Below are 20562 nucleotides of genomic sequence, written 5' to 3'. Positions count from 1 at the left end.
GCTTTATTTATTTTATTTTTTTTTTTGTAAAGTACAGTATGCAAAAGAAATCTGTCAGAATAAAAAGCTTATATGTATACGATATGCAAGAAAAAATATCAATTAGATCTATGTGTTTACGAATCAGATAAAAATATCCGATTCGTAAACACATGAGAGATATTATCAATATGTAATCCATGAAATTAATTTATAAAATGTACGTTTCAGGAGCCTCACGTTTTAACTGAAAATTGCGCAGCCACGTCGAAGAATCATGTTCGTCAATTCTGGTTAAAAAGCTTTAAATAACACACACGTCTCTGCATATAAACGTGACATGTATTTGATCTGAACAAATCATTGATGAATATCAATAAAGATAATATTGATCAATAACAATTTTACTTATCTCCCTCAAGCCACGTGATATTTTCCTCTGAAATATCATATAATTGAAGCATTTCACCGCAATATGATATTAATATTCTAAACCCTTAGTTTAAGTAGATTGGTTCCATGTGCCAATGATAATGCTTTTTATACTTACACATGTATTTCAGGTCCTTATATGGCAGCAAAAAGTTCAACAAGTTCTTCTCTTTTAAATTTGCTATGTTAATATGTAGGACGTTTCAGTTTACTCATGCAGATAAAAAGCTCATATTTGCAGTATGTGAAGGCGGTTAAATGTCCTTTCTCCGTTTAATTGATTACTGGAACTACATACATATCCAGGGTAGCCCTACCGGCATTATTGTAGGCACGTAGCAAAACCACTGACCTTCTGTTCATCAGCTGGATGGGTTCAATTACATGAAAGAATTCCACGTAACAAGCGTTTATGTGACTCGAAGTATTCGACCTAAACTGTTCGGCCGCTATGATTATGCTATTAAATTCAAATTAAAGAAAACGACTACGAATTATTAATGTAAACATATCAATACGAGTACTTTAATTCAAAATCTTCCTGCTTTGAATTTGTAAATTGTAATATTTAATATTTACATTTAATATGTTTGGCAGCAGACCTCCACTGAAAAAAAATGTCTTACAAATTCGATTAACATTGCTGGTGATGATATCAATTAGATATCTTGGTGCATTTCTTGACGAAACCTTGAACTTTAAAGATCATGTAAATCGCAAATGTCGTACAACCATGTTGAATTACCTACGAATTAAGAACATCCGAAAATATTTAACAAAAGCAACTACGTGAAATTTTAGTTTTGTCATCTGGATTATTGCAATGTCATACTGTATGGTGTAGCTAACGGTGAGGTATGTAAGATGCAACGTATTCAAAACATTTGCGCAAAACTTGTCCTTAACAGGAGGAAATCTGACAGTTCCAAACAAGCATTGTATGACTTACATTGGTTGCCGGTGAAAGCAATCGATCGATCCCTCTACGGTAACATGCGATATACCGAATGAGATATATACAAATGTATTATCAAATTAAAAAAATATGTCCTTCCGGCACGTGCACAGAACGTCTGACTTTCGACTTTTTGGAAGAATACGCCTTTTCCTTGTGCCTAATAAGCGTCTACATAACTTGTCCGAACAGCAACGTCTTGCACATCAGTACAAATTGTTTGACAATATTCCTGCGCGGTTGTAAATTGTCAGGAAATCGATCCTACGCGAAAAGACGAAAATCGGGATCGATCCCTCCACGGTAACATGCGATATACTGAATGAGATACTTACTATCATATTAAAAAATGTGTCCTTCGGTGTTGTCATTAGACAGTTCTTTTCAAATGTTATGGGATGTGTTGAAGTCGGATCGATTCCCGATTGAGGCAGTGCCTTATCTCATCATATCATCATCATCATCATCATCATCATAATTACAGTGAAATACCGCTCGCTCGAGCATCGATGACTCGAGCACCCGGGCTCGCTCGAGCAATTCATGTGGTCCCAGCCGATTTCCTTCTACTTTCTATATGATATTACCATGGCTGGGTCGAGCATCGATAACTCGATTGCTCCAGCATGACAACTGGTCCCTTTGTATTAATTTACTCTTTGTTGCTTCTGGATAACTCGTGCAGAGGTGTCAATTTTTTTTACACCTTTGGCTGTCATATCGGTTAATTAAACATTTTCATGCGTAGTCTAGGTGTTTTACTGTATTATTATTATATACAACGCCAATGAAAATGTTATTGTATAGAAATAGGCGTTTAATCAAATATTCAGGCTCAGTTGCAATTTGCTGATTAGAATTATTAAACCATGTAAATAATACAATTGTCATTATACGGAACAGTTATATGTTTGTTTGTTTGTTTTGTTTGTTTTGGGTTTTACGCCGTCTTTCAACAGTATTTCAGTTATGTAACGGCGGTAAGTTAACCTTACCAATGTTCCTGGATTCTGTACAGTACAAACCTGTTCTACGCAAGAAACTGCCAACTTTCCTACATGAATCAGAGGTGGAGAACAAATGATTTCAGACACAATGTCCTCTATCAAATCGTCACAGAGAACATACGCCCCGCCTGAGGATCGAACTCACGACCCGAGATCCGTAGATCTGCGCTCTTCCTGTTGAGCTTAGCGGGCGGGTATGGAAATCAATTTTGTTTCTATACTGGCGTTTCATGCTTATTTGAGATGTTTGTAAAATAAACCCACTGGATTATGCAAATATGATTTTCGTATCCAATAATCATTTACATTCAGAATACATAAAAAGCGATAAAATTACACTTAAAGAAACTTCTAACGCCCCCTCGATATCTTTGATACTATCTCTCATATTACTAACAGTACACACATGAAATTGCTCACACATTTAGAAAGATATGTTGTCTATATATATTCAAATTTCCACAACATCGAGTGTTGCTAAGGTATCTTTAAATTTTATTTGTTCTACTCACTCAACCAAATTTTAAAATGCACAAATAAACGAGCGAATGTCGTTATAAGACAAGAAAGTCATACAAATTATCCTGTTATATAATTATAGGGAAAACAATCTTTAGTTTAAATTTGTTCTAATATTTTACCATATATCTGTGAAAAGTCAACATCTACATCTCCGTATCCTTTTATTGATAAATGACATTTTCTACAAATCCCTACTGTGTACGTGTTTTAAGTGACTAAAAGCAGGTAGAGGCCTTAAAATAGATGAAATAATAGTTTTACACTAACCGGTATCATTGAAATTTCAGAATGTTATTAGCAACATATTGTTCAAAAAGTGTAAAAAATTTGATAGCTGTACTGTTAGAATTTTGAATAATAATATCTGTCATGTGTTTATGAATCGGATAGAAATATCCGCCCCGAGGGCACCTGCGCACTGGGCGGTAATGAGGCTTGCCGAATTACCGCCCATGCGCAGGTGGCCGAGGAACGGATATTTCCATCCGTTTCGTAAACACATGACTGATATTTTTTCTTGCATATCGTATACATGTTAGCATTTTGTTCTGGCAGATTATTTTTCTTGCATACCGTATCTTACAAATAACAGGTCGAAATACTTTCTTTGTAGCACTCTTTCTTATAGTAGAGCACGGGAAATTAACGTCCGTAAGCAGAAGTGACGTCATGATGTTTTGCGTTACGCACAATAACAAAGTTCCACTTTAGTTGTAGCGTAACGTTATGTTCTTACGGTAAACTAACGTATTTTGAATAGAGAAATATACCATAAGGAACGGAGAGAAACTATCAAGGAACCTGCTTTTTTCGTATTCTTACATAAACACTATATTATCAGTGCATGAATCACTAGTTGTCATTAACAGCACGAGAGTCATCTGGCATGGGGGGGGGGGGGGGGGGGGGGGGGGGTGAAGGTGCCAGATGGGTTTTGCCGGCATGGGTAAAATCACCGGAAACGCCAGTCCGGTGTGCAAGAAAGATATTTTTAAATTTATCCCAGGGGCGTTAGAAGTTTCAATAAGCAATTGTGGCCCTTCTTGTAAGAAAAAAGTAACTATGTTGCATTCTATGCTCATACGAATGAAAATAAATTATTCTGACTGGACTTGCTTTCTTACTTATTTGTTTCTGCCATTTCTGCAACAAACTTATTTCAATAATTCACCATCAGAAAATATATATATAAAATATCGAAGAAAGTTTTCCGCGTTAATTGTGCGGATAGAATGATGAACAAAACTAATGGTGTCGTAGTTGGCCATTATTATACATCATTCTTATATTTTTGAAGCTTGTTCTGTTAAATAACCATTACTGTTGGTGACAAGAACATTCACAGAATTACAGTGACGATAATTACAATGCTTGAATTATTTAGACACAATTATCTTAATCTTAATCAACTTCTCGATTATTCAGTGATAGGGTTTTAAAAAGGTGGCTGGAGGTATTTTTAAATCTGAATAATTAATGGCGATCTGGCATAACGGCAGCAGTCCTAAGGTTGATGAAGTTAGATAACACACTTAAATAAGTTAATTAAACAAAGGCTGATTAATTATTTCACGATTTTAAAGTGAATTCTTTTCAAGCTACCCTATAATCCCGAAAATAAGCCGGTTTTGAAAATAAGCCGGTCTCGAAAATAAGCCACTATTCCACTATAGACAAAAAGAGTTCATCAAAGCCGCACTCAAAAATAAGCCGTCCACATTTTTGTATCAGAAATAGAATCAACGACCTTGTTAGGACACCATATAAGATGGCAAAAGTTATCGTGTTTGATAACACAAAGCGGTGTTTATCACGTATTGTGTAAGTTATTCAAACCCGTTTGGCGATTTTGTTTGTTGGGCCAGACAAAACCTTTTAATGGGTAATTAGCTGTTATTTTTGATTATGTTCATTAAGAAATTGTAACAAAACAGGTATGTCAGAAGTATAAGTATTTTTCGACGTCCATGTTTTTACTAAAAAGCAAAAAATATGACATCCGTATCTGTAGTATTTTGGTACTCAAAAATACGCCGGTTTTTAAACAGATCCCGGATATATTTACTAAAAAGTTCGCCGGACTCAAAAATAAGCCGGTCTCGATAATAAGCCACCAAATCATTACGAAAAATTAAAATAAGCCGCGGTTTATTTTCGGGATTTCAGGGTATTGTATATTATTATTATTATTATTATTACTTACCAGATTTTTATAGCGCTGTTTTCATCTATAAAATGAATGTTCAAAAGCGCTGTACAAACTACATATCACAGAATGATATGGACATACAATACAACACAAAAAATATATCAACAATAAAAGGTTTTTAGCCTGAATCAGGTTTTACTCTACATTTTAACTGTACTAGATATTTTAAAGAACAATTAACATTAGGAAATAATTTCCATTGCAAAGCTTGTTTTTCATAACGTTATGTTCTTACGGTAAACTAACGTATTTTGAATAGAGAAATATACCATAAGGAACGGAGAGAAACTATCAAGGAACCTGCTTTTTTCGTATTCTTACATAAACACTATATTATCAGTGCATGAATCACTAGTTGTCATTAACAGCACGAGAGTCATCTGGCATGGGGGTGGGGGGGGGGGGGGGGGGGGGGGGAAGGTGCCAGATGGGTTTTGCCGGCATGGGTAAAATCACCGGAAACGCCAGTCCGGTGTGCAAGAAAGATATTTTTAAATTTATCCCAGGGGCGTTAGAAGTTTCAATAAGCAATTGTGGCCCTTCTTGTAAGAAAAAAGTAACTATGTTGCATTCTATGCTCATACGAATGAAAATAAATTATTCTGACTGGACTTGCTTTCTGACTTATTTGTTTCTGCCATTTCTGCAACAAACTTATTTCAATAATTCACCATCAGAAAATATATATTATAAATATCGAAGAAAGTTTTCCGCGTTAATTGTGCGGATAGAATGATGAACGTAGTTGGCCATTATTATACATCATTCTTATATTTTTGAATCTTGTTCTGTTAAATAACCATTATGGTTGGTGACAAGAACATTCACAGAATTACAGTGACGATAATTACAATGCTTGAATTATTTAGACACAATTATCTTAATCTTAATCAACTTCTCGATTATTCAGTGATAGGGTTTTAAAAAGGTGGCTGGAGGTATTTTTAAATCTGAATAATTAATGGCGATCTGGCATAACGGCAGCAGTCCTAAGGTTGATGAAGTTAGATAACACACTTAAATAAGTTAATTAAACAAAGGCTGATTAATTATTTCACGATTTTAAAGTGAATTCTTTTCAAGCTACCCTATAATCCCGAAAATAAGCCGGTTTTGAAAATAAGCCGGTCTCGAAAATAAGCCACTATTCCACTATAGACAAAAAGAGTTCATCAAAGCCGCACTCAAAAATAAGCCGTCCACATTTTTGTATCAGAAATAGAATCAACGACCTTGTTAGGACACCATATAAGATGGCAAAAGTTATCGTGTTTGATAACACAAAGCGGTGTTTATCACGTATTGTGTAAGTTATTCAAACCCGTTTGGCGATTTTGTTTGTTGGGCCAGACAAAACCTTTTAATGGGTAATTAGCTGTTATTTTTGATTATGTTCATTAAGGAATTGTAACAAAACAGGTATGTCAGAAGTATAAGTATTTTTCGACGTCCATGTTTTTACTAAAAAGCAAAAAATATGACATCCGTATCTGTAGTATTTTGGTACTCAAAAATACGCCGGTTTTTAAACAGATCCCGGATATATTTACTAAAAAGTTCGCCGGACTCAAAAATAAGCCGGTCTCGATAATAAGCCACCAAATCATTACGAAAAATTAAAATAAGCCGCGGTTTATTTTCGGGATTTCAGGGTATTGTATATTATTATTATTATTATTATTATTTACCAGATTTTTATAGCGCTGTTTTCATCTATAAAATAAACGTTCAAAAGCGCTGTACAAACTACATATCACAGAATGATATGGACATACAATACAACACAAAAAATATATCAACAATAAAAGGTTTTTAGCCTGAATCAGGTTTTACTCTACATTTTAACTGTACTAGATATTTTAAAGAACAATTAACATTAGGAAATAATTTCCATTGCAAAGCTTGTTTTTCAGTGCGAAGTGAGTTTTAATAGACCTTGAAGAAAAAGTGTATTTTCAATGATCGTTTGAAAGCATCAAAGCTTTTAGCGTCTCTAATGGTAGCCGGAAGAGCATTCCATAACTTCGGTGCAGCTGATGAAAAACTACGATCACCGTACCTAACAGTTTTGCTTTTTGGAACAACTAGTTGTTTTGAGTTGTTCTTGGATCTCAAATTTCTTGCTGGCTGATAGAGTTCCAGCAAGTCTTTAATATAGATCGGTGATTGTCATGCAATGCTTTGTATGTGTGAACTAGAATCTTAAAGTCAACTCAATGAGTAACAGGTATCCAATGCAGTTCTTTTAATACCGGCGTAATGTGATCAAAACGCGATATTCTCGTTATAATTCGAGCTGCAGTGTTCTGAAGACTTTAAAGTTTATTTAGCAAGACCTTCGGAACACCATACAAGAGCGCATTGCAACAATCAAGGCGTGAAGTGACGAGTGAATTTACTAGAGATTTTGTAGCATTTGTATTTAGATATTTCCTGATGTGGCCTATTTGATGAAGCTGTCCGTACCCTGATCTACAAACTGAGTTAATATGTTTTTACATGCTCATTTTGGAGTCTAGAAGGCACCAAGATTCCTTACACATTTAGATGGTTTAGTGTTCTCTTCTCCAATTTTCACAGTAACCGATTCAATATGTTTTTCGTTTCTTTGAGAGGTAAATACAATGACTTCAGTTTTATCGGCATTGATTTTCAACATGTTGCTGTTCATCCAAGATACGATTTCTACGAGACAGTTTTCAACACAGCGTAAAGCATCCTTTTGAGAGCCCGGATTTGTTGGTTTGAAAGATAAATAAAGCTGCCCATCGTCGGCGTAAAAATGATGATTTAGTCCATGTTCCTTGCTGGTTAAGTGTACATTGTGAAAAAGTTTGGTCCGAGAACGGACCCCTGTATAACATTGTACAACTTCTTCGTTGCCATTTAATAAAGGGATTTCCATGTGTTATCTTGTCTGGCACGAAGGGATGGTACCCCGGATGAATCATATCAAAATAAGTCTGGAAATGTTTTTCTTTGTTGCATTCCAAGCTTCAAAATGGAAGTTTTTAAAGAGTTTATTAACAATCACAAGAACAGACTTTAAGTGCCATGTGGCTGCCGTAAAATGTCTTCTTATACTTTGATTCACTGTTAAAATATTTTCTGAGTAGTCTGACTAATTTCCATGCTTTCAGAGGATCATCTTCATCTTAGACTGAATTTGTTTTACTTTTTTTTGAAAACAAATTGATTATGCAAAACTTTAATATATATAAACAATCTCAACAGACTAGCAGTAAACGTACAATTTTTGCAACAATGTCAATAAACTTTACCAGTAAAAGTCGTTTTTAACATAATATCGACTCCCATCAGCTTCTACTTTTTCACCGTAAAATATCATCATCCGAGGCTACAGTAGTTTATTGCCCCGCTTTACAGCTTAAAAACTACATAAACAGAAAAAATGCACAGTTTATGGAAGTTTCAATATCATATGGTCTTTTTTAGTCCCCTACTGGTTGAAAACCAGTTTCGGGGACTATAGGAATGCGCTTTTCCGTCATTCCGTCCGTCCGTCCGCAATTTCGTGTCCGGTCCATAACTCTGTCATCCATGAATTATAATATTTAACCCGGACCCCTAGCTCAAAGGTCAAGGTCACAATTGGAGGTCAAAAGTCAACAGGGCCTTTTTCCTGTCCGGTCCATAACTCTCCCATCCATGAAGGGATTTTAGTATTACTTGACACAAATGTTCCCCATGATGAGACGACGTGTCATGCGCAAAACCCGGACCACTAGCTCAAAGGTCAAGGTCACAATTGGAGGTCAAAAGTCAACAGGGCTTTTTTCCTGTCCGGTCCATAATTCTCCCATCTATGAAGGAATTTTAATATTACTTGGCACAAATGTTTCCCATGATGAGATGACGTGTCATGTGCAAAACCATGACATCTGGCTTAAAGGTCAAGGTCACAATTGGAGGTCAAATACCAACAGGGTTTTTTTCCTGTCCGGTCCATAACTCTCCCATCCATGAAGGGATGTTTATATATTCTTGGCACAAATGTACCTCGTAATAAGACGATGTGTCATGCACAACTTTCAGACCCCTAGCTCAAAGGTCAAGGTCACACTTAGCAGTCAAATGTTAACATAGCATGAACAGTGTCTGTTTCGTGTCCGGTCCATAACTCTGACATTCATTAAGGGATTTTAATATCACTTGGCACAAGTGTTCCCCATGATGAGCCAACGTGTCATGCCAAATTCCGGATCCCTAGCTCAAAGGTTAATGTCACAATTGGGGGTCAAAGATCAACAGAGTATTTTTCCTGTCCGGTCAAAAATTCTGCCATCCATGAAGGGATTTTAATATTACTTGGCACAAATGTTCCCCATAATGAGACAACATGTCACGCGCAAAACCCGGACCCTTAGCTCAAAGGTCAAAGTCACAATTTGAGGTCAAAGGTCAATAAGGGTTTTTTCCTGTCCGATCCAGAACTCTGTCATTCATCAAGGGATTACAATATTACTTGGCATGAATGTTCCCCATGATAAGACGACGTGTCATACGCAACACCCGGACCCCTAGCTCAAAGGTCAAGGTCACAATTGGAGGTCAAAGGTCAACAGGGCTTTTTTCCTGTCCGATCCATAACTCTCCCATCTATAAAGGGATTTTAATATCACTTGGCACAAGTATTCCCCATGATGAGCCGACGTGTCATGCGCAAATCCCGGACCCCTAGCTCAAAGGTCAAGGTCACAATTGGGGGTCAAAGGTCAACAGAGTTTTTTTCCTGTCCGGTCAAAAACTCTGCCATCCATGAAGGGATTTTAATATTACTTGGCTCAAATGTTCCCCATAATGAAACAATATGTCACGCGCAAAACCTGGACCCTTAGCTTAAAGGTCAAGGTCACAATTTGAGGTCAAAGGTCAATAAGGGTTTTTTCCTGTCCGATCCAGAACTCTGTCATTCATTAAGGGATTACAATATTACTTGGCATGAATGTTCCCCATGATGAGACGACGTGTCATGCGCAACACCCAGTACCCTTGCTTAAAGGTCAAGGTCACACTTTGAGATCAACAGTCAATAGGATTTTTTCCTGTCCGGTCTATAACTTTGTCATGCAAAACAGGATTTAGATATCAGTTGGCACAAATATTCCCCTGGATGAGACAACATGTCATGAGCAAAACCCAGGCCCAAGGTCTAATGTCAAGGTCACACTTAGAGACCAAAGGTCAGACACAAGAATGACTTTGCCTGGAGCATTTCTTCTTCATGCTTGGAGGGATTTTGATGTTACTTGGCATAAATGTTCACCAACATAAAACGGATTGTCATGCATAAGAAGCTGTTTCCTAGATCTAAGGTCAAGGTCATATTTAGAGGTCAAAGGTCAAATTCAAGAATGACTTTGTACGGAGCAATTCTTCTTCATGCATGGAGGGATTTTGATGTAACTTGGACCAAATGTTCACCACCATGAGGCACCCTTGATTTTAGAATTACGTCCCTTTGTTTTACTATAAATAGATTTTATTGTAACTTTTTTATTACTGGCGGTAGAGAAAAATCGAGACCACTTATCTGTGGTACAACATGCATTTTACATCCAATTTTAAGGTGTATTTTGATTTTTTTTTGTTTAAGGATTAATTTCCCTTTGTTGTTACTATGAATAACTAATATGATAACTTTTTTATAATCGGCGTTGTTATAACATATTGTATATATAGTACAATTTTGTTTATACATCATTGACAGATATCATTCATAATGTTATACTGCAGTAATGAAAATTAGGTGCCTTCCAGTAGGGGACTTTGTATTGCATGGCAATACTTCGTTCACTTGTTCTATTAGCTTTGTAATTTTCTTATGCTAAGATTTTGTGCCTTCACGTAAATAAATGAGGGAAACTGAACTGTTTTAAGCATAATAAGATAAAATCCATTTTGTTGTATGTATTTGTTATAAATCTTAATATATGTCTTGCATTGTTTTAACATTCCTTTAAATTTATAGTAAAATAAAAACTTAAACATAAATTATATGGTTTGTCAATCAAACCGAGCCTGCAACATTTTGTTTTGTCGTGTTGAGCGACCTGTGGAGATTCCCCTTTTCCTATGTCAACATACGTACATAAAATACAGCCATCTGGAATATAAACAAGAAGCTTTATTCGTACATTCACTTTGCAGATTATCTCTGATGTTGCGAATCTTATAACCTTTAGCCTGCTGTCGGCAAGAGGTTTTGCCTTTGCCACCAGGGCAGACCAAGATCATCATGGTCTGCACTGTTTGCTATGAAACCGCTTTTGAATAAAAACTGGTACTGCTCAAATTTGGCTTAAAAGTTAAATGTCGTGGGCCTAAGCATTACGATCGTATGTGCGAGGCCTATACCATGTTGGAGAGGGAACGATTTAGCGGTGTGGAAATTATACATTAGTTATTTTCACATTTATGGTGTTACGTACATTACAACTCACACACAGCTTTGTGACATGTATTGCTTATCACACTGTTAAAATTATCATGCAAACCTATTAAGATTTCAGTTTTTTTCCGTAATTTACAGTTTAATGTGATACGCATAATTCACATAAATAATGTTTTCATATGAAGTATTTACTCTTTTAACAGCATATTTTTCTGTATAAAACCACGATATCAATGCAAAGAAATAGTATCTACAGCAGAAGTGGATGCCGCCATATTAGACGCCATCCTGAAAATAATGCAAATTCGCAATTCGATCGAAGTTTGAGAATAATTTCCCAAAACACAGACAATCAGCTATTTAGACAACTATTGCCATTGCCTTTGGTTATACCTGTTGGAAAGTGAATTTAAATGTTTGTTGTTCTTGACTAGAATGAAATATAATAATTTGACAAAGATTGCTACATGTGTAGCCTTTTTGTAAACTAACGCATGTAGTTAGTTCACTCTGGCGTTAAGTTTGCTGTTATAAGGTGATAAGGATAAAATGATTTCTTCTATAGGAATACGGTATATATTCTGGGCAAACTCTTTCTAGGAAGTTCAAACGGAATGCGATAAGTCGATACTGAAAGGGTAAAATATTTTTAACCCAAAATCGTCTGTTGAACATGAAGTATTTTACATACATTATCTTATAACTAAGCTGTTTCAACGAATTAACTTTAATAAAGAATAAGTGAAATACATCGCCAATGTAGACAGAACATGCCTTTATACGGGTGAAACCCGTATCCCGTTGTTGAAGTATGGGGACAGTGACAGAGGGAGTCTCAATAGCTAGAACTTAGAACTGACTTAGATCTACATCTAATGAATAATTTCACAATAATTAAAAAGATAAATAGATGACACATTACAGAAACGTAAGAGTTTCCTTGAAACAAATCGAGTAGGGATTGAAGGTTATTCAAAACAGGTTTTAAAGAAGACCAATCAGCCATAGAAAAATAAAAATACTTTGAATAATTATTCATTCTTCGATATAAAAAGAAATGTTGTAAGGATGATGAATGTTAATTTATGCATTGTCTCATTAATCACGAAAGGGCACTTGAGGGTCTTCCTCCAGAATCAACAGCTGGCAATGTTGCGCAATATGACGTAAATTGTGACCGTGTGACTCTCAACAAAAAAAACAACAAACTCATAACAGCGAATCACAGCTTATACAGATAATTCGCTAAAAAAAGGATGTTTTTTTCAGTTTACTGTTGTTATATTGCCGTGTTAATATTCCATTTATCATATTTTGTCATAGTATCAATATGTGAAACACACAACACATAAAATATCGCGTTTTAAATGGAAGTGAAATGAGAATTAAATAAGCCTTTTCTTCGTATGCTACTATTTGATTCCATATCAAGAATGCTACATGAAAAGGCAATTTAGAACATGTAGCCAAAGTAATCGCATTGTCAATGTACACGCTGTTTAGATTGGTTGAGAGTATGTTATGCAATGGAGAATAATATATTTTTGAATTTATTTATTTATTTTATTTAGGTCTCACCAGTAGTGAAGCGGGCCTCTATAGATCATTGCACTCGATGACCCCTTCTATATTCTATATAAATGATGCAATCGGGCTGGGAGGGAGTTTTCAGAACCAGTCAGGTGTGAATCTATAAATGCTATAGTATCTTGGATTCCCACTTAATAATGTTAGCAGCGAAGGTTGTTGTAATATATAATAGTCACAAATATGCTTAAACTTCAATGTTAAACGTTTCAAGTAATGTTTACCTAACTTTCTCATTATTATATCGTCTTTTATATATCAAAGTAACAAATATTGTACTTTCTGTAGAGAAAATATAGTAACCATGTTAGTTAAATATTGTATCAAATATTGGATTTTCCTATTTAAATATAGCACATTTTTTAACGCATTCGCCGATTTGACTGATGCTGAATAAACTCTATAGGAACACGTAAATAAAGACATTTCACACATTAAACTTTGTTTAACGTGACTATGAGACCCCGTTTGAAGAAGATATAGGTTGAATTTTGCATTTGCTTATTTCTAAATTAGAGTATTTTTCATTTATTTATTTGACACAGTTGCAAAGATAATTCAATATAGTTGAAGCGGAAAGCAGCGTACATAAGGTAACCAATAAAAAATGTTATGATTAACATTAACCAGTCAAATCTTGTTTTGATAAACACATAATATTTTTATGTATTATACCGGTTTGTCATTAGTTGAAGAGACGTCAAGGAGAACGCAGCAATATACAGGTAAAATTATACAGATGATTATCTTTCTTTTCACGTGAATATTTTTACTGTCGCGCTGGGTATAACGTTTCGCCAAGGGTAATTGACCTTATTCACTCAGCAATATCTCCTACTATCCAAACGATAAACTGAATGGGCGGATATTTTGTAAACGGGGTTAAGAGGTTTAAAATGTTTTACTATCTTTCATATTTGATAGGTAGCACGCGCCAGTGTCCTAGATGGATTTAATATCAAAACCGACAAGATTGGATATAGAGCTAGCAAATTTATTTACAAAATATTTACAAAACATATAGTATAAAAACGCAGTCTATATTAAAGAGTTTCTCCTTAGTAATTAAAATCTGTAAATAAAACATATATCTATAAACATCACTGCAGTTCGTTAGCTTCCACCCAGCTGTTGAACTTTTTAGGATAATACTTCCAGTTAACAAAGTATTGTTTATTTTGTCCTTTGCCTCTAGTTTTGACAATGTTTTCTATTTTAAATGCTTGGTCTGGGTTATAGTCAACTTTTTGCAATTCACTCTCATAAAATGTTCCTTTAATTTCATCATCCTGCAAATCATTCAGCCTATATACAGGCAAAGTTCCTCTGTAATAACGTTTTGAAACTCGGAACACTTCTCCACTGTACGTTTGATCATATGCACGAGTAAACACATATAATCACCAGTTTTATATTTGAATCTTTTGAGTTTTTGTTTCTCCAGCTTTACGCGCGATTTATTCTGTGCAAAGTAAGTAGTAAGCCTGATCTCTTCAGCATTACCCGAGTTTACAGAGATAGGTGTCTGTCAAATTGTTCTATGGAATGTGTTATTGTATGATATTGCAATGTCTTGTAAAACAGGTAGAAATGTGTAATCATCCTTGTAATTTAGATAACGCATGATCTTCATCTTGATATTCTTAATAGCCGCTTTCGATGTACTCGCTTTGGTTTCATTCTATGTTGGCGAGTATAAGATCTTGTACCGATTTTGCTCTGAACTCTGTCCTGAAATAGTGATAAGTTTAGAATAAAGTACATAATGCCTTTAACAATTTTGTTGAAGTATCAGCTATATAATTTAATCAGTACTGTATGATGTAGAAAACTAATTGCAATAGTACAGTATGTTTCTAACAGCTTTATCAGGAACTCGTTTGATTATATACTCACCTTTATCCGTGATTAGTCTGTTAGGTACTCGGTCAGATTTTAACAGAATATCCTTGAAGGCATCTGCTACAACATCACCCGTCTTTGATTTTAATGGGCGTAGCCAAACGTACTTGGAGAACGTATTGATGACCAGTAAGATGTATTTATATCCCTCGTTCCACTTTGCATATTTCTGCATGTCGAACCAATCAGCCATCCATAAGTCATCTATTCCAGCGCTCACCACATGGTTTCTTTGAAATCGTCTTCTCACAGGTTTATGAAGGCTATATGCTTCTTGGTTGTGTAGGAATTTTCTGATTCTGTGCATTCCAATATTGTATCTGCCTTCATCCTTTACCGCTTTATACAGTTATTGCGGTCCAGAGAAACTCGCTGGATTTTAGGATCAAAGTAAATTGTTTTCAAATATTCCTCCCATTGAGCCATGTCTGTTCTATTCAAACGTTGCCTCACAAATAAACTACATACAAAACACTGTCAATATTTATACAGTTTCAGAGCCACTTTCCTCATCATCTTCACTTTCTTCTCCTTCCTCGTCTGAGAACTCGCTATCAAACAAATCTTGAAATGAGCTCTTATGCTGCCGCAGTACTTTTGTCACTGTAGAAGTAGGGTTTTGACCTTTAGAAATTAATGTATTTATGTTTGCCATGATTTCATTGTGCAATCCATTATTTTTTAACGGCAGTAGGTAATTGTCTATCAGTACTTTATAGTTGTTGAAAAATACTTTTTCGTTGTAAGGCTGTATACGTTCTTCCGCCAGTTCTTGAGCATCGTCACTCTCTTCTCCGTCTTCGATGCACTTGCTATATATTTTATCGTATCTGTCATCATTTAATCTCCTGGCACGTTTCCATAAATGTACATAGGCTTCGTTTTCTGCATTATTTTCGTCGTCTTGTTCACTGTCAAGCATATCATTATGTGTTCTTTTATTTTCATTCTTGTTTTCGGGACACCAGCCACTTTTTATGTGTCTCTGCACATCGTGAACGGAATCAGATAATAATCCACAATCGTCGCAAGCTTGCCCTTTTTCCATATTTCCAGTGAAATTCTTTTCTTCGATGTGAACAGTTTGCACTCCAACTGAAGAATGAGGAACTTCAGATGTCATTTCGTCTTTTATAGTTTTTTCCGGGGTCAGGTGGTTAGTAGTTTGTTCATATTTGGGATTTTCTGCCAGGCCACATTTCAACCTTTGGTCCTCCGGTGTAAAAGGTTTCAAATCCACAGACATATATCCATATGGTATTTTTGTAGCTTTCGCAAACATTTTCATGAACTTGTCTGTGTTTCTGGGATACATCTGTTTTGCTAAAGTTATCACTGATTGTCTATCTACTGGATTATTAAATAACACCAAGTAGTGGCAATTTCTCCGTTGTGTCGGGTCCTTATTCCCATATAAATTCTGGTTGATGGATATCACTGAAAGAGATCTGTGATGGGATCCCTCGGTGAACAAGTCCGTGATATGTTTATCTTTGCCTGCTTCAGAGAATAGGTCATCCAGAACCAGTAAGTTGTTTAATCTAGAATTAAAGAAATCATCTTCGTCTAAATCTGTTGAATACCTTGTATGAATTCCACTTTCAGTAAAACCGAGGATAAAATATCTGTATACAAATGCTGCCATCTTTTGTACAACCATACTACTCTCTGTATACGAGGACTGATCTTAGCCCTGTTATTCTGCAACCAGTCCTTAACCAGTGTTGTCTTCCCGCAAGATGTTGGACCCGAAACCATCATGGTAAATGGGTGCTGAAACACCATGTCCGTCATGGCTACAGTATTTCCATGTAATGTGTGTTCTTGAGGTACTGTTTGAGATAATGCACCTTGCGGCGGCGGCAATGGCAGAGGTGTTCCCGGCGGCGGCGGCGTAGGTGTTATCGGCGGCGGCGGCGTAGGTGTTCCTGGCGGCGGTGTAGGTGTTCCCGGCGGCGGCGGCGTAGATGTTCCTGGCGGCGGTGTAGGTGTTCCCTGCGGCGGCGGATACGCTTTACTGCTATGTGGATACGCTTGATTGATTTTACTGTGTTTGCTTCTCTTGTGTCTCAACATATCTCTCCTTGAAAATTCTTTGTAACACTCTGGACAATTTGCAGAATACATCCTTTCAGTTCAAATGTTTAACACTAAATGAAAAGAATATCTCAGTGAAAATTCTTATATTTATTTACCACCTGAATATAAATTAAATATATATATATGTACATTAAAGCTCACTTCAAGTCTATTTTACTATATTAAGTGGTGATGACGCATGCGCAATAAATATTGTAAGACATATAACAGCCTTAAAAGAAAGAAAAAAATCATTTACAGATTGACAGTAAAAGCGATCGGACACGTCAAAACATCAAGTTTAGACAAGTAGAAGAAAAAAGAACGGCAGTTTTTATCAGGTATGTATTTCTTTTATTGTTAGCACTAGGTTTAAACTTTTAAGAGGTTAATTTTATCCTCCGTAAACGACAGACACACTGGGGGTAAACATCTTTTATCTTGTACTCGTTAAATTGAAGTAGGCTAGTAACACTTTTATATATATTGGGTTTAAGTTCTAAATACACGGTTTATGTAAACCTCGTTACGATCATCAAAAGAATATTTTTACTACAAGTTAATTGAAACGAGTAACGAAAACTTTCATCTGACATAATGCGTGCGAACATCAATAACGTTTATGATAAACTGTTAGATAAACGAAGTGTGATTCTGTTAAACTCTAACAACTCGTATTACTTAAATTGTAAAAATATTGCTGTCAAGATTAAATCTAGCCACGCGCCAAATGTAATTTATAGTACACATGGATAATAATGAAAATATAAAATGATTTCATTTGCATTACGGCTTTTCCTTCTTTATCAATGTTATTTTCTTCTAATACTGTTTTAAAAGAAATGACGTATCTATTACTATTATTATTGTATTTTCCTGTAAAATCAATTCTGTCAAAGCTTTTTTCAAATATAATTCATCATTTATTTCAGAAATAATTCGACATGACTTACCAATGTGAAACCTGTGGAGTTACATTTCGAAAGCTAAGCCAGCTTTTACAACATCGACGGACAGAAAATCACTGGCCGAAGTTTCCATGTCCAAGCTGCAACAAAACGTTTACCAGAAGGGATAATCTGGACCGTCACATGAAAAAACATAGCGATGAAAACAGCCATCATTGTCCGGATTGTTTACGAGTGTTTACTCGACGGGGAGCCTTAGACGATCATTTTGATAGGTTTCATAACCAGACTGGAGGTGCACAAAAAAGGTCCTCTACAAATACCGACGAAGGTCCGCTTGTAAAGAAGCTTAGGAAAGACGATGATCCTAGACAGTTTTATAGTGTTAGGAAAATTAGAGAGCAGAAGATAGAAAAGTTTAAGACAACTGGTTCCACATACAAGGTCAACTTTAAAAATATTGAGGTGACTGAAGATGTGCTACTCACACTGAAAAGAATATTCAAAGCCATATTTGAAGACATCACCAAGGGAGCTAAGTCAAAGGATTTAGTAAGATTAGTTGCGGAGTGTCCATCCCTGGACTACCCTATTATCATACCTTTTGGTAAACTGCCTACTCTAAACCCTGAGCGTTTCATGACAGAAATAGAACGTGTTCTCCAATCTAATGAAGACCTTGCCATCGATGAATCATTGACTTTGAAAGTAACTCTTGTTGACATGCCAGAGGGCGGCACACGATAAAGATGTAAATTCGTTAACACAGAAAAAATTCTTTTGGATAAGCGATCAATAATTCAAATAAAAAATAACGATGAGTTGTGCTGCGCGAGAGCCATCATTACAGCAAAAGCTAAAATCGATCAGCACGCACAATGGAATAGATTCGTCTTGGTCGTGATATTCAGAGACAACTTGCGAACAAACTTCACAAGGACGCTGATGTTCTTCCTGGAAAATGTGGATTGGAGGAGATTGAAAAATTTCAACAAGTACTTACAGATTACCAAATCAATGTGATATCAAAAGAACATTTCAATGGTATCATATACACAGGACCTGACACAGAGAAAAAGTTATATTTGTACTACCACGATGACCATTATGATGTTATAACGAGTATGGCAGCCTTCGTATCAAGAAATTATTACTGTACAAAGTGTTGCAAAGCGTACAGCACCAAAGAAGATCACAAATGTAACAGTATTTGTCATGCCTGTAGGAAAATTCATGGGTTTTTAGACGAGGATAGGATTCTCTGCAATAACTGTAATAGATATTTCTATGGAGCAGAATGTTTTGACCTTCACCGTCGTGTTACGACTAAAGGAAATTCCACATGCAAAATTATTTACCGATGTAAAGATTGCAGTAGGACGGTTAACACAAAATTAAGTAAAAGACAACACATTTGTGGAAAAGATTTCTTTGAAGAAGGACATTTGTGTTACATGATGCCAGAAGAACGTAAAACAGTTGCTGGTCCAATTTCTGTAGAGGAAGAAATCATTGATCAAATAGAAAACGCAAAATCGTTCATCTTTTTTGACTTTGAGTGCACGCAGGAAAATATAGTTCAGTGCAAAGAGGGATACAACCCAGATGTCTTCGGAAAATGCCAAAACTGTTTGAAAGCTACTTATGGTGTCTATGAACATAAGCCCAACTTATGTGCCGCTCAGAAAGTTTGCACAATTTGCATGGATAAAAATGACGAATGTAACAATTGCGGTCCAAGGGAAGTCATCTTCAGCGGAGAAAACACCCTTAACGAGTTTTGTCAATGGCTGTTCTCAGAAGACAATTATAAAACCACGGTATTATGCCATAATTTTCAAGGCTATGACTCTTATCCTATCTTCAGTACTTATATACAAATGCTGTACAGCCAAAGGTTATACCAAATGGAGCTAAAATCATGTGTCTTACGGTACCTTCTTGTAAAGTAAAAATGATTGATTCGATTAATTTTCTACAAATGGCTTTGGCAAAATTACCAGGCATGTTTGGGTTCAACGAGTTGAAGAAAGGATACTTTCCACATTTGTTCAACCGAAAGAAAAATCAGAATGCGACACTTAAAGGGGTGCCTGACATTTCATATTATAACCCTGATGGAATGAAACCGGCGGACAAAAAAGAGTTTATGAAATGGTTTAAAGATCATAAAAATGATAACTTTGACTTCCAAAAGGAACTACTGGACTACTGCAAATCAGACGTGGATATACTGAAGCTTTGCTGCTTGAAGTTTCGAGAGGATTTCATAGACAATACTGTAATAGACCCCTTTGAACTCTGCATTACAATAGCTTCCGCTTGTAATTTAGTATTTCGGACTACCTTCAGTCAGAAACCATTGCATTGATACCACACCATGGATACAAACCTGAGCAAAAACAGTCAATAAAAGCGCTTCAATGGATAAAATATATTGCCCATACTGAAGGAAGAAACATTCTACATGCAAGGAATGAGGGTGATAAAGCTATTGGACAGTATATTATTGACGGATACTATGAAACAGAGGAAGGTGAAAAGGTTGTGTTAGAATTTCATGGCGA

The 20562-nt window shown here is 35.8% G+C and overlaps 1 protein-coding gene across 1 annotated transcript; it reads right to left on the bottom strand.

Annotated features, from left to right (window-relative positions):
- Positions 1-14206: 14206 nt before the first annotated feature.
- On the bottom strand, positions 14207-15201 carry LOC128558916 (uncharacterized). The gene is made up of 2 exons (XM_053549212.1): positions 14954-15201; positions 14207-14468 (listed from the first exon to the last, which is right to left on the bottom strand). Exons 1-2 carry the CDS (start codon positions 15199-15201, stop codon positions 14207-14209), a joined length of 510 nt encoding a protein of 169 aa, XP_053405187.1.
- Positions 15202-20562: the final 5361 nt, after the last annotated feature.

This window comes from Mercenaria mercenaria, chromosome 8 (genome assembly GCF_021730395.1).
Source record: "Mercenaria mercenaria strain notata chromosome 8, MADL_Memer_1, whole genome shotgun sequence".
Lineage (NCBI taxonomy): Eukaryota > Metazoa > Mollusca > Bivalvia > Venerida > Veneridae > Mercenaria > Mercenaria mercenaria.
This window is presented reverse-complemented; position numbering and strand designations above follow the sequence as displayed.

Coding starts and splice junctions, on each gene's coding strand:
- LOC128558916 (XM_053549212.1), bottom strand. CDS start 15,201: ATGGCTGATTGGTTCGACATGCAGAAATATGCAAAGTGGAACGAGGGA. Junction 14,469..14,953: donor AAAGCTGTTAGAAACATACT/GTACTATTGCAA, acceptor TCAAACGTACAG/TGGAGAAGTGTTCCGAGTTT.